Source organism: Canis lupus, chromosome 2 (genome assembly GCF_003254725.2).
Source record: "Canis lupus dingo isolate Sandy chromosome 2, ASM325472v2, whole genome shotgun sequence".
Classification (NCBI taxonomy): Eukaryota; Metazoa; Chordata; class Mammalia; order Carnivora; family Canidae; genus Canis; species Canis lupus.
In genome coordinates this window covers 67,154,755-67,169,351 of record NC_064244.1, presented here as the reverse complement: position 1 = coordinate 67,169,351, position 14,597 = coordinate 67,154,755, and the positions used below count along the sequence as shown (strand labels likewise).

General features: G+C 46.5%; 1 protein-coding gene across 6 annotated transcripts in view; it reads right to left on the bottom strand.

The window, feature by feature from the left end:
• Nucleotides 1-14,597, bottom strand: part of SYNC (syncoilin, intermediate filament protein) — a 19,895-nt gene extending 5,298 nt beyond the window's left edge. Inside the window, exons 1-3 of one of the 6 annotated variants that reach the window (XM_025448090.3) lie at nt 14,430-14,597; nt 7,696-8,839; nt 6,463-6,531 (exon numbers count right to left, since the gene is read on the bottom strand). In XM_025448090.3, coding sequence (XP_025303875.1) covers nt 6,463-6,531; nt 7,696-8,839; nt 14,430-14,482 — 1,266 coding nt within the window. In that variant the 5' untranslated portion in view covers nt 14,483-14,597. The remainder of the gene's footprint in view (nt 1-6,462; nt 6,532-7,695; nt 8,840-14,429) is intronic. The other 5 variants (XM_025448094.3, XM_025448092.3, XM_025448093.3 and 2 more) reach the window with 5 other exon arrangements.

Here is a 14,597-nt window from a genome sequence, read left to right as displayed (position 1 = left end):
TAAATAAAAATTAAAAAAAAATAAATTTAAAATAAAATAAAAAAAGAAGCTAAGTCTTCGGGCTCCTGACTGGCTCAGTGGGTGGCACATGCCATTCTTGATCTCAGGGTTCTGAGTCCGAGCCCCATGGTGGGTGTGGAGCCTGCTTAAAAAAAAAAAAACAGTTCTTTATAAGCCATTATTAACTGTAATTCTAGGAGAGTTCAACTAGAAGTCCAGTTGTTAACAGGAAAAACAGTAAATAATGAGTTTTGTATTTAAACCTCCTTGAAGTCCAAGATAGCTCTACCTAGTACTTAACTGTAACATCCTATGCAAATAGGTGCTTTATTAGGATGTTGGCTGTCGTAATTGTTAATTTTCTATATCCTGTACTCATTACACTAAAAGACTGAATGCATTCCAAAGTGCTAAGTTGGAAGATGAAGAAGCTATGCCCTGGAGGCCCTCAGGCACCTTCAGATAACTGTCCGCTTCCCATTCTCCCAAAACCAGACAGGATACATTCTGTAAACTGTCTCTGCCTAGGATTAATGCCTGAGGAGTGAGGTAAGGAAGATGTCTGCAAATCAGTTCTGGCATAGTTGCTAGTTGGCGTGGATCCTTAGGAAGCATGAAGGAGAAGGAAGGGAAGATTGAAGTTGGAAGGCCTATTTAAAGGGGTAATGACTTCACCTCAGATTTTGAAGAATAATAAGACAGGAATCCAGTTTGGGTACATGCTGTTATTAGAAGGATCTAAATAATTTGTTCTCTGAGTCATCCTTGATATACCTGTGGCCCATCAGTCTGCAGTGTTTGATACTCTGTCTGAATCTCAACTTTCATCAACCTTGTCAAAAGGCCTTTTTTTTAGTGCCTTAGCCACACTTCGGCACCACACAGAGATGCAGCCTTACCATCTAAGCCTGTCTTCTGAAGGGAAGCGTCTGCATGTGTCTGTGCCCTAATTTCCCAAGCCTTCCTTAGATAATCCAGCAAGGGGAAGGGTGTTTGTACCATCAGTGATAAATTGACAGGAACAAAGAATGAAGTAAATATTGCTAGAGTGACCTGCATTAAAGACAATCTCCAGTCCTAATATTGTGTAGCTCCACTAGATTAACATTCTAAAAATTGCTTTATCTTCTCAGTCTTTCAAAGGCTTTCCACCTCTTGAGTCTGGCATTCAGACCCCCTCTAGTTTGACCCCTACCTCTCACTACAACCTCCGTTACTCTTTCATGTGAACACTTTCCTCTAGACTGCACTGTGTGGTATGGAAGCCACTACTAGGGGACACCTGGGTGGCTCAGTGGTTGAGCACCTGCCTTTGGCTCAGGTCCTGATCCCGGAGTCCTGGGATCGAGTTCTGCATCAGGCTCACTGCGGGGAGCCTGTTTCTCCCTCTGCCTGTCTGCCTTTCTGTGCCTCTCATGAATAAATAAAATCTTAAAAAAAAAGATTTTGTTGTTGGGTTGTTTTAAACCTTAGTAACACTCTTTAAATACTTTTTATATTTCTATTGTACGTTTTCAGTTTGGATTTTCTTTTTCCGTTTAGGCCAAAATGGGTAAGTTTTTTTTTTGTTGTTGTTGTTTTTGTTATATTTATATTGGAAACGTTCCAGTTCACCTAGGTTTTAAAAAGATTTGCATCTTGTCATAAAAAGAAGTCTCTTGTGATATTTTAAAGTCTGACATTTCCTTCATTTGGGATTTGTCACTTGTTATTTCTGTTTTTTAAAGATTTTATTTATTCATGAGAGACACAGAAGTGGAGACATAGGCAGAGGGAGAAGCAGGCTCCATGCAGAAAGCCCGATGTGAGACTCAATCCTGAGACTCTGGGATCACGTCCTGGGCCAAAGGCAGACGCTCAACCACTGAGCCATCCAGGCATCCCTAAATAAATGATATCTTAAAAAAAAAAAAAGCCACTACTGGCAACGCATGGCTATCAAGCACTGGAAATATGGCTGGTCTGGATTGACATGTACTTCTAAGTATAAATACACAGCAGATTTCTAAGACTTGGCACCAAAAAATAAAATACCTCACATTTTTATATTGACTCCATATTGAAATAATATTTGTATATATGAAGTGAAATATTTCACCTGGTTATTTTAATGTGGCTACTAGAAAATTTTAAATGCCATCTGTGTTTTGCATGATGCTTCTATTGGACAGCACTGCTCTAGCTTGACACATTCACAGATCTCTGCCTTTACTCCTTCCATGTCTGTCACTGAGATGGCATCTGCTATATTACATTACTATTTATCTTTTTTATTCATGTCTCACTCCCAGGTTGTAGGTTCCTGCCCAGCACCCTATGCATAATGCCTTGATGTGAAATATGTAGATAGTAAACATTCCATAGTTTAGCATAAACAACCTACCAATTTCAGTTTAAAAACTTGGACAACATTCTTGGTCAATTCCTTATACCACCTTCTGCACTAATCACCAGATCCTACCCCTTTTACTTCACATATCTTACACTCTCTCCCTCATGAGGTTTAAGTTGTCTTCCTGGACTCTTTCAATTCATTCAACTCCTGCCCACTGCTACTTTTAAGAGTATGTACCTATGTGCCAGGCACCATTGCAAGTGCTTTACAAATGTTACCTAACTCACCTTCCAACAGCCCTATAATGTGTATTATTACTAATCCCATTTTACATGCAAGGGAGTGGAGTCACTGGTCAAGTAATTTGTCCAAAGCTTCCCAGTTAGAAGTGTTAGAGCCAGGGGCGCCTAGCTGGCTGAATCTGAAGGGCTGCTCAAGCAGCTTTTGATCTCGAGGTTGTGAGTTCAAGCCCCATGTTGGGTGTAGAGATTACTTAAATTAAAAAAAAAAAAAGGATTTGCCACTGGCTTAGAGCTCATACCCTAAAACTGCTTTGTTGCTGTCATATCTATCAGCTCTTTAGGGGCAAAGCTGATAGTGGCTCTTCACGGTTTTCCATGAAATCCCAAGAGGAGACCATATTGAAGTGCCTTTGCCACAATTAGAAAGTAGCTACTCAGTTTGACCTGTTTTATGTATTGGTATTCCATATAAAATTCTGTTTGGGGAAAAGGGTATGTGGCTCTGGAGAAATCCGGTGGTTGGTTGGTTGGTTGGTTGGTTTTTGAAAACCAGACTTTTTTTTTTTTTTAAACCACTGACTTAATACATAAAACCCTTTAAAGTCTGGTCCCAATCTACCTTTCCAGCCACATAGTCTACTGCTCACGCTCCTTATGATTCAGCCACACGGAACTCCCTTCCCTTAATGTCTTTTTGTTTTCCTGCTTTGGGGTAAGTTGTCCCCTCTGCCTGGAATGCCTTTCTCTTGTCTACCCAATGAATTTAATCTTTAAGATTCAGTTCAAACACCTTGTGGAAATTGAATGTGAACTTGAGGTAGACTGCACAGGGTCAGAATCCTCCTTCCATCACCTCCTAGCCATATAACCTTGAACAAATGACTTCTCTGTATCATCTCTTTTCTATTTTTCACACAGTACCTATCTTAATGACGGGTAGGGATTAAATGAATCAATACGTGTAAAGAACCAAAAATACATGCTAGCTATTGTTAATCATGAAATTTCCCCTGTGTTTCCCCAGGCAGGGCTAATTATACCTACTTCACTGGTACTGTGCCTTATTCCTACAAGTATTACAGTGCTTATCACATTGAAGAATATTAATTCTTGGGATGCTGGGATTGAGCATCTGCCTTTGGCTCAGGGCATGATCCTGGAGTCCCAGGATTGAGTCCCACATCAGGCTCCCTGCGTGGAGCTTGTTTCTCCCTCTGCCTGTGTCTCTGCCTCTCTCTCTCATGCGTAAATAAATTTTTTTTTTAAGAATATTAATTCACTGATGCTAAGGCTTTCACATTTTAACATCTCAGGTCACAGTGCATCTTAAAATCAAGTGCCTTATATATTATGAAATGTATTCATTTTATCTGGTATCCTTTCTGGACTATAAGGTATTTGAGAGCAGGAACTACTTCCCCCTGCTATTTCTCATCTCTTCTGCCAGCACCTAACTCACTGCCTGGCACATGGTAAGTAGGCACTAAGTATCTGTTGAATGAACAGATAGACAAAGTATACAACTGCAAGAGTGAAGTGTACCCTTGAAAAGTAGATGCCATAGTGACCTTTAGCAAGCAGATTGGGAAGCCATTTCAGAAAAAAGAATTTGCCCACTTAGACCTTGATTCTCACTTTATGATATATATAGCAATAGGAGACATTCATCGAGTGTTTTTAATAGAATGATCTTTGGAAAGCTGCACCGATCATCAGATCTGAAACAAATCCAGTGATGAAAATACACAGGAGCGGGGTGGAATTCTACAACCAAGTTTTGTGTCAGAATACTCCCCCAGAGGGGGCACCTGGGTGGCTCAGTTGATTGGGTTGGGTGTCTGACTCTTGATAGTGGCTCAGGTCATGATCTCAAGATTGTGGGATTGAGCCCCATATAGGGCTTGGCGCTCACCACAGTCTGCTTCTGAGAGTCAACCTCTCCCACTGCTCCTCCTCTTGCTTGTGTGCACTCTCTCTCAAATGAATGAGCTAAATCTCTAAAAAGAGAGGCAGCCTGGGTGGCTCAGCGGTTTAAGCACCTGCCTTCCGCCCAGGGTGTGATCCTGGAGTCCCAGGATGGAGTCTCCTGTTGGGCTCCCTGCAGGAAGCCTGCTCCTCCCTCTGCCTGTGTCTCTGCCTCTCTCTCTCTCTCTCTGTATGTGTGTGTGTCTATCATGAATAAACAAAGAACATCTCTTAAAAAATAAATAATAAATCTTGAAAAAATTAAAAAGCTCCCCCAGAGGATTCTCTGTTGATGGCACCACTGTCCCAGTTAGCCTTGCCTGAGATCTCTGCACCCTCTGTGACTTCTCACCTCTGCCCCCTTCATTCAGTGGCCACAATTATCCTGCATTTGTTTTCACATCCCTCTCCTTCCTCCTATTCCCACTACCATTTCTTCCTCTTACCTATTGTAGCTTCCTGATTAGTCCTCTAGCTTCTAGGTCTCCAGCCCATTCTATAAAATGCCACCAGTTACTTTTTCTAAAAGAGAGGCAATCATGTTATTCCCTTGAATCAAATACCTCTACTGATACAGCTGACTACTGAATGAAATCCACATTCCCTAGTCTCCTGGATTTCAGAGTCCAATATAATCTGCCCCAACCTACCTTTACAGTTCAAATCACCTTTCAGTTTTTCACCTCTCACATGCAGCAAGGTCACTATATATTTTGCATATGTTGTGTTAAATACATTACCTTCACCTATTTCTTTTTACTTTTTTTTAAGATTCTTTTTTTAATTTATTAGAGCACAAACAGGGGGAGCTGTAGAGGAAGAGGGAGAAGCAGGCTCCCTGCTGAGCAGGGAGCCAGGTGCAGGGGGTCCATCCCAAGAGCCTAAGATCACGACCTGAGCCAAATGAAGGTAGATGCAACCGACTGGGCCAGCCAGGCACCCCTCTTTTTACCTTTTTTTTTTTTTTTTTTAGATTTTATTTATTCATGAGAGAGACACAGAGAGAGAGACAAAGACACAGGCAGAGGGAGAAGCAGGCTTCCATGCAGGGAGCCCGACACAGTACTCAATCCCGGGTCTCCAGGATCACGTCCTGGGCTGAAGGCAGCAGCAAACCGCCAAGCGACCCAGGCTGCCTGCTTTTTACTCTTTTTTTTTTTTTTTTAAGATTTTATTTATTTATTTATGAGAGACAGAGAGAGGCAGAAACACAGGCAGAGGGAGAAGCAGGCTCCATGCAGGGAGCCCAATGTGGGACTCGATTCCGGTATGCCGGGATCACGCCCTGGGCCGAAGGCAGGTGCTAAACCGCTGAGCCACCCAGGTGTCCCTCTTTTTACTCTTAATGTGGCTACAAAGAAGTTTAAAATTCTGCGTGTGGCGTGCATATTTCTTTTGGACAGCACCGGTCAAGATCTTACCTAAACTTCAATACCCAGCTCAAATAACACCTGTTCTTCCATGAAATGTTCTCTAATTTAACTGATAACTAAAATAATTTCTATAGCATTCTTACCTGCACCTCTCTTAAATTATGTGGTATTTTCTCCCCTGCATTATAATTATTAATGTAATGTCTGAGTACAAGATATTGAGGATAGTATTCATTTGGGGGTGGAGGGGAGCTCTTTCACTAGATTGTGAACCAATAAAAACACAGTGGGAGAGAGGATTGAGGATAGTACCCACGTACATTCATTATTAAGCCCAAAAAACCCCATTGCTTTCATAATACAAGCTCCAGAAAGCTTGATAATCTTGAGTGAAGTGAATGCAGCTATTTTCAACAGAAGTCTGTTCCTTGAAGGATGTATCAAAAGCGGAGGGGTGTAAGCTTTTTAAGTTTGTCCAAAGGACTATGTGTTTCAAAAGATGAAAATACTCCTCTAAAAGGCTCTCACAGTGGTCAGGATTGCTTACATCAGCATTTAACTCCGAGCTGGAGTGGCAGAAATAAGTAAACCATACTCCCTTCTGAAAGCTCACAGTCTGTGGGAGAGAGAGACAAAATATTGTTTTCACTTAGTATTTATATCCCACTTTGTTTATAAAGAGATTAGAACTGGCTCACACTTAATCAGAAGTAACTCAAATATAAGTGAAATGGTGATAATGCACAAAAAAGGAAAAAGGGGTGCCTGGGTGGCTCAGTCAGTTAAGTGCCTCTGGCTCAGGTCATGATCCCTGGGGTCCTGGAATCGAGCCCTATGTAGGGTTCCCTGCTCAGTGTGGAGCCTGTTTCTCCCTCTCCCCCCTGCTCATGTGTTCTCTCTCTCTCTCTCTCAAACAAATAAAATATTTTTTTCTGGGGCAGCCCGGGTGGCTCAGTGGTTTAGTGCCGCCTTCGGCCCCAGGTGTGATACTGGAGACCCAAGATCGAGTCCCATGTCAGGCTCCCTTCATGGAGCCTGCTTCTCCCTCTGCCTATGTCTATGCCTCTCTCTCTCTCTCTCTCTCTGTGTGTCTCTCATGAATAAAATCTTTAAATATATTTTTTTCTTAAAAAAAGGAAAATGAATAGAGCTTTATAGATTTCATCCCACTTTTGTTTTGTTTTTTTTTTAAGTCTCTACACCCAGTGTGGGGCTCAAACTCACAATCTCTAGATCAAGATCAAGAGTTGTGTACTCTACTGAACAGAGCCAGCCAGGTGTCCCTCATCCCAGTTTTAAAACTGGGAAGCTTCAGGCAGAGATCAGACAGGTGGGATTTGAGGATGAATATGCAGGGAGGGAGAGAAGGACCATCCCACCTAGCCTCAGCCCCTCTGGCTCTCTGTACCCAAGCAGGAATCATGTAGAATTGGAAAACTGTACCATGGAAAGTGCACTGAGATATTCAGGGTTGGTAAGACCAGAGTGCAAAACTCCACGGCTCACTCTCCTCATCTATGAAAGTGATAATACTTGATTTGGAGGATCAACGAGAGGATACAATGACCCATGGTGTTGGGAGGGCTGCGTACACTAGGAGTGCAGACGTTTTTCAGCCCCTGGCACAGGCCTGACTGAGTGCAATGAAGAGTGGAGTGAGTGGACGCCCCAAGTAATAAGCTGTTCCTGCTACACAGGAGAGGCCCCCGCAGAAGGCCGGGTCACCTTTTCCTTCCCCAGGCTAAAGGGCTGCACTCCTGTCCACGCCCATTGGGCCTACCCTGTACTGCTGCACCTCCTCATCTCGCTTTTGCCTCACGAGTGTGATCTGGTCCTCCAGGTTCCTGTTCTGCAGGTGGAGCTGCCGGGCCTCTGCCTGCAGGGGTCTCAGAGCTTCCTTCATCTCTTGGATTTCGGCCTGGGTTTTCTGCAGCGCTTTGGCCGCAGCTTCTTTCCTCTCTAGGAGGCGCAGCAGCTGAGGCTCATACTCTTCCTCCAGGCCCTGGCGGCTCTCGGCCATGAGGTTCTCAAACTGGGCAGAGAGCCGTCTGCTCTCCTGAAGAAAGTGCCCATCCCTCTGGCTCGGAGGTGCTTCTAGCTGTTGCCGTAGCTGCTCCTTCTGCTTCTCATAGGCATCCCGGAGCTGGGCCAGTTCCTCCGAGAGCTGAGCTGCCCGCGTCGTCAGCACCTCCCGCAGCTCGGCAAACTGGGCCACGTCCTGCCGGCGGCACTCCAGCTGGTACTGGTAGGCCACACACTCCTTCGTCACCTTGAACAGCTTCTGCTTGACCAGCCGGATCTCCTCCCTTAGCGCATCCCTCTCCAGCTCCGCCTGGGCATGCAGTTTGTAGGCAGCTAGGATGTCCTGATGGACTTGCTGTACCTCCTGGAGGGCCGGTTCCCGGAGCAATACGAGCTCGTGGATGAGCTGATCCCTCTCCTCTTCCAGGTGGGCCACAGCTTGGACGCATTGCTGGAAACGCTCCTCTAGCAACTCTAGGTCCTCTATGCTCAGGCTCTCTGTGCTGGGACTAGGCCCGGCACTGAGGCCTTCCTCAGGGCTAGCTTTCTCCTCGCTCGTGACCATCTCTCCCTCATCACTGGTCTGCTCTGGGCTTGTGATCTTTTCTGGCTTCGTGGGCTCTTCCACATACAGGATCTCCTCTGGGTTCACAGGTTCATCCGTGCCCAGGGCTTCACCTGGCTGCCTGGTCTCCTCAATGTACAGCGTCTCCTCAGGCTTCTCCAACTCTTCCACATAGAGTATCTCATCGAGGTCACCTGTGTCCCCCAGATAGAGAATGTCATCTAAGTTCAAAGTCCCCTTCAAAGACAGAGTAGCATCTAGATCCAAAGTCCCCACCTCATGCAGGGACTCAGAGCTCTCCTCTTCAACAGGAGAACTGGCTTCTGCTCTTGGTTCCCTGCAAGAGAAAGGTCTCAAAGTGAGAGGACAGCCACGGTCCCAGGATGGTTTGCGAGCCATTAGGGTCACACCTGGATCTCACATTTCAGACGGCACTTGTCTGCTCCCTCCACTCCATCCCTCTACCCCTGTACATCCTTTGCTCAGTTCCCCTGACAGCATCCACATTACATCTTTGTCTAGTCTCTGCTTACACACCTTTGAGGCCAGGAAACTCACACCTGAGCCACCACTATTTGTTCCACTGTCATAAGAAAATTCTAGTGTTGACGTAAAATCTGCTCTGCAATTTTTTTAAAGATTTATTTATTTCAGAGAGTGAGGGAGGGAGGATGGGGGGAGGAGCAGAAGGAGGAGGAGAGAGAAACTCAAGGAGACCTCCAACCAAGCCGAGCCTAGAGCCCAACTCGGAGCTTGATCTCACGACCCTGAGATCACGACCTGAGCTGAAACCAAGCGTCAGATGCTTGACTGTGCCACCCAGGTGCCCCTTGTCTGCAATTTTTACCTAGACTTGATTCCTCTTCCTAGCATCAAACAAATGTAACTACTTGCTCATGAAAGTTCTTTAGACATCCGAGAAAAACGAACATCTTTCAATTATTCCATGCATGCCAGTGTCTAGTCTCATTTGGGTCACCTCTTTCTGACTAGGCTCCAGATTGCCACTGTTCCTTGGGGATGGGTACTGGAAGCAGTACCCAGGTGTGTTCTGAGCAATGAATCTTTGGACACTATATTCTTATTGATGAAGGTCAATATTGCCAACTCAGGGCAGCTCTATCATATTGTCTGCAAATGCTGAGATGACTAAAAGCCTTAAGACTTTGTTGCACCAAATACTTTTAAACCACATCTCTTGTTCTATAAAACTTTATTCATCTTGTTGGGGTGCCTGGGTGGCTCAGTTGGTGAGGCATCTGAATCTTGATTTCCGCTCAGGTTATAATCTCAGAGTTGTGGGACTGTGCCCCACATCGGGCTCTGTGCTGGGTGTGGAGTTGGCTTGAGATTCTCTCTCTCTCTCCCTCTGTCCCTTCCTGTCCCCCGCTCTCTCCTTCTCCAAAACAAAACATAAAACAAAACTTCATTCATCTTGTTAGAATTGGCCCATCCTCTGGCCTGTCCAAGTCTCAGTCTCTCTCTCTCTCTCTCTCTCTTTTTAAGATTTTACTTATTTATTCATGAGAGACACCCAGAGAGAGGCAGAGACACAGGCAGAGGGAGAAGCAGGCTCCATGCAGGGAACCCGATGGGGTCTCCAAGGACCCCGGGATCATGACCTGAGTCGAAGGCAGACACTCAACCACTGAGCCACCCAGGTGTCCCCTGTCAAAGGCTCTTAAATTCAGAATCTGTGATTCTGATAAACTCCTTAACCTAGAGGCCAGTGACCTGCTGGTTTAACCAGTTCCTGTTCAGGAATATTCTCCTGTTTCTTTGACCTTTAGATGGCTTTGGTCCTTCCTGTTTCAAATGCATCTTACCTACCTTTGATCTCTGAGCAATTCTTTGAAAATACAAAATACCATGGAAATAATAACAATAAATTACAATTATAAAGGTCTTATATGTACCAGGCTCTACTCTGAATGATTAATGTTGATCAACTCATTTAATCCTCATAACAATTTTATGAGGTAGTTATATTTATTATCCCCATTTCACAGATCAAGAAACTGAGGTTAAAAGAGATTAATTTGCTCAAGGGAACTCAGGTACTCCACAGGCACCAGTTATAAAACAGTCTAAATTTGGGTGGAGTTTTCAAGAAACTTACTTTGGATATAAAGTATAAATGAAAAGCCCCATGTATCGAAGAATTTATCTGTCTTGAATTTACTTGTGTCCAGGTTTTAAGCTCTATATCTTAGCTCTAAGTCCTCGCTACAGATTATTTTTGTTCTAAATTTTATTTATTTATTTTGAAAGAGAGAGACACAGGGAGCATGCATAAGCAGTAGGAGGAACAGAGGCAGAGGGAGAGAGAGAGAATCTCAAGCTGACTCCATGCTGAGTACAGAACCTGACATGGGGTTGGATCCCACAACCCTGAGATCATGAGTTGAGCCAAAATCAAGAGTCAGACGCTTAACTGACTGAGCCACCAGGTGCCCTCGGATTATTTTTATTCTAAGTCACTGTGTATTCTGACCTCCTCTTTAGCACCCCAGGAATCCCTGGCTTTCCATTCTGTGTCTCACGATGGCCCTCTGGAAACTACAAGTGTGGCTTCACCAGGCCCTGGACATCACTGGCGTCATGCAACCTCCTGAAACCTAAAACTTGAATATAGCCTCAACAGTCACCCGGTTCATTCCCATCACTCTACCAGTAAGGATGTTGTTTAGATCTTTTCACCTGGTGTCACCTGGCATTTCAAACTCAACTGCCCCCAAATTATCCTCCCTGGGCTTGCTACACCTGTATTCTGCAGCTCAGAGAAGTACATCCCCATACATCAGGTTGATGAGGCAAATAATCTTTTTTTATTTTTTTAAGATTTTTTTTATTGGGGCGCCTGGGTGGCTCAGTCGGTTAAGCATCTGCCTTTGGCTCAGGTCATGATTCCAGGGTCCTGGGATCCAGCCCCACATCAGGCTCCCAGCTCAGCAGGGAGTCTGCTTCTCCTTCTCCTCCCTGTTTGTGCTCTGTCACTATCTCTGTCTCTCTCTCTCAAATAAATAAATATTTTTTAAATAAAAATTATTTATTTAATTAAGAGGGAGAAGGAGACAGCAGGAGCAGGGGGAAGAGAAGAGGGAGAGGGAGAAACAGATTCCCCACTGAGGAGGGAGCCCAATGCAGGACAGATCCAGGGACCCCGAGATCATGACTTGAGCCAAAGGCAGACGCTCAACCCACTGAGCCATCCAGGCACTTGAGGCAAATGACCTTTAAGCAGCTCTTTCTCTCCCCCACATAGCCAAGTTGCTGAGAACTGACCTATCTCAGAAAGTTTCCAGTTTCCGCCCCCTCTTCATCCTCTTGCCAGGGCCCTCCTCCAAATCATTGCCGCACACCTGCACAAGTGTGCAGCCTTTGAGCAGGTTTTCTTCCTTCTCATGCCAGTCTATTCTCTAAGCACCATGGCTTGCTATAACGTAGCTGTGTTGCACCACTTCACTCACAGACAGCCAACTGCTTAGCATAGATTCAAAGCCCTTAAAGATGTGGTCCCAACATACCTTTTCAGCCTCATCTCACACCCTGCCACCCACCCAGTGCTTGACAATCCAGAACATGCGTTAACACTTTTACACCTCCTACTCCTAGCCCACTTTGTCTAAAGGTTCCAGCTGAGAAAATACAGCTCATTGTACCACATCTGATTAGAGAACAATCCTACACTACCTGGAAAGGTTAGAGCTCCTAGTGTCAGGGAGGATGCACCTGCTTCGCCAACCAGACCCATCCTGATCCTCAGTAGAGCCCCTGCTTTCTCAGCAGACAACCCTCACATGCTCCCTGGAATGACATAACTGTGTTCAAGGCACTATTCCAAGTCTTTTACACAAATAGTCATTTATATGATGCTCATCTTTTACCCCCATTTTGTAGGTGAGGAAACCAAAGCACTGAGTAAAGAACTCAGTCAAAGTTCCATGACTTGTAAGTAAGTGGTGGAGCCCAGAGAAGATGGCATCCAGCTCCAAAGCTGGACGGAGCTCCCTTCTCCCACTCTGTTCTCAGAATAGGCATGAGTTCTGAAACAGGTACAACAGCTATAGCAGGTCTAACTGAGCTTAGCATTCAAAATATACTTATCTATGGGGCGCCTGGGTGGCTCAGTGGTTGAGTGTCTGCTTTTGGCTCAGGTGGTGATCCCAGGGTTCTAGGATCAAGTCCTGCATCAGGCTTCCTACAGGGGAGGCTGCTTCTCCCTCTGCCTGTGTCTGCCTCTCTCTGTGTGTCTCTCATGAATAAGTAAGTAAGTAAGTAAATAAATCTTTATATATATTTATCTATGGGGTCCTGACTGGCTCAGTCAATTAGGCAGCTGCCTTCGGTTCAGGTCATGATCCCAGGATCCTTGGATGGAACCCCGCATCAGGCTCCCTGCTCACTGAAGAGTCTGTTTTTCCCTCTCTCTCTGCCCCTCGACCTACCTGTGTGCGTGCTCTCTTTCTCTCAAATAAATAAATAAAATCTTAAAAAAGCAAAAACAAAATATACTTATTTGCCTACTCCCAAATTTCTACTCATCCTTCAAGCCCTGTTCAAACTTCATCTCTCCTGAGAAGTATTTCGCAGACAAACCCATTATTGCATTCTCAAGGCACTCTGTGTGTAGCTCATCTTTGCACTTAGTGCTTTGTATTATAGCAGTGTGTCAGTGTCCCCTGAGAGTCAGTTTCCTAAGGACAAGTATAGTTCTCATTCTCTGTGGATCCTAGGGTGGGGCTGTGTAGGAGGAAGGCAGGCAGAAGCCAACTGGGATCCAAAGAGGAAACTTGCCCAAGGTCGAGTGGCCAAGCTGGAAGTAGAACCCTGTCCTCCTGATTCCCAGGCAGCGCTGTTACTCCACACATTGATGTTGCCTCTGTCATTTCCTACGATGCCAGGCCTCTCCTGGATGCTGCCCTCATACCACTGCCTCTCTGTAAGGAGCTGGGGAAATGTAGAGTATGGGAGGCCTAGGGGCCAGGCGGGCCAGCTCAGCTGGGGCCCCTGATCTCAGGCGTCCTTGGACTCTGAGCAGCCTGCCTCTGCCACTCTGTCCCTGGCCCTAGAGGACTCCAGCAGCTCCCAACTCTGCATCCGGGCAGTGGCTAGGAGTGTCTGTGACCCGGTGCAGGCATGAGTTGGTGTGTATCTGACTGTGTCTGTACCTGTAAGTGTATATGGCAGTACAGGTGACTGTATGTGTAAAACTAAGCTCAGCTTAGGGCTGTGTGTGACACTGAAGGAGGATGGGGTGTGTGTATTTGCATCTCCACCTCTTCAGGGCTATAGTCTGACCTGGGGCAGAAATCCTCCCTACTGGCCCCAAATCCCCAAGCCACCCTATTCCGCTAACCGGTGGTAAGCCCACAGTGTGGATGGCTGGGGGAGGGCCTCCACTCCAGAGCATGGCTCCTGCAACCAAGGCCCCCTACTGGTCTGGGTCGGGGGACCCTCCCCACCCCACCCTTCATCCCAGGCCCCAAACAGGAGAAAGCAAGCTGCTAGAACAGACTCCTAACTCCCGGCTGGCAGCCGCCCAGCCTTGCACCAAGTCTCTTTCGCACGGTGAACTCAGCAACTGGAGGCCTCCACCTCCAGCTGCATTTGGGGTGAGGCATAAAAGAAGCCAGGAGCGTCCTTGGCCACTCTGGTCCAATGGCATTTGATGGTTGATGACACCGGTCTGAAAGGGTTAATTCCCACCCAGCCCCGGGACTGGGGGTGGGGGGCGCCCTATAAAGAGTCACAGCGGACGGGAGTCACAGCGGGGATCCCGGGCCTCCCCCATCTCCCGTGGCTCCTCCCGGCGCCAGTGGCACACCCCGGCCGGCCCACCACCCCCCGCCGGGAGAGAGGTGCTGGCGGGGGCTCGACCGCGTCCCCACCCCACAGGACGGCGACGCGGGCCCTGCACGTCCTACCTCGCGGCCTGGGCGGCGCCGTCCCCGCCGTGCCGGGGCTCCGGGCTGGCCATGGCTGCGCGACCCCGGGCTGCGCGGCCGCGTTATTAATAGCCGGCCCCGCGGGCCGCTCCTCCGCGCCCGCGCCCGCCGCACTGGCAGCTGCCGCCGACACCGGATCCCGCCCGC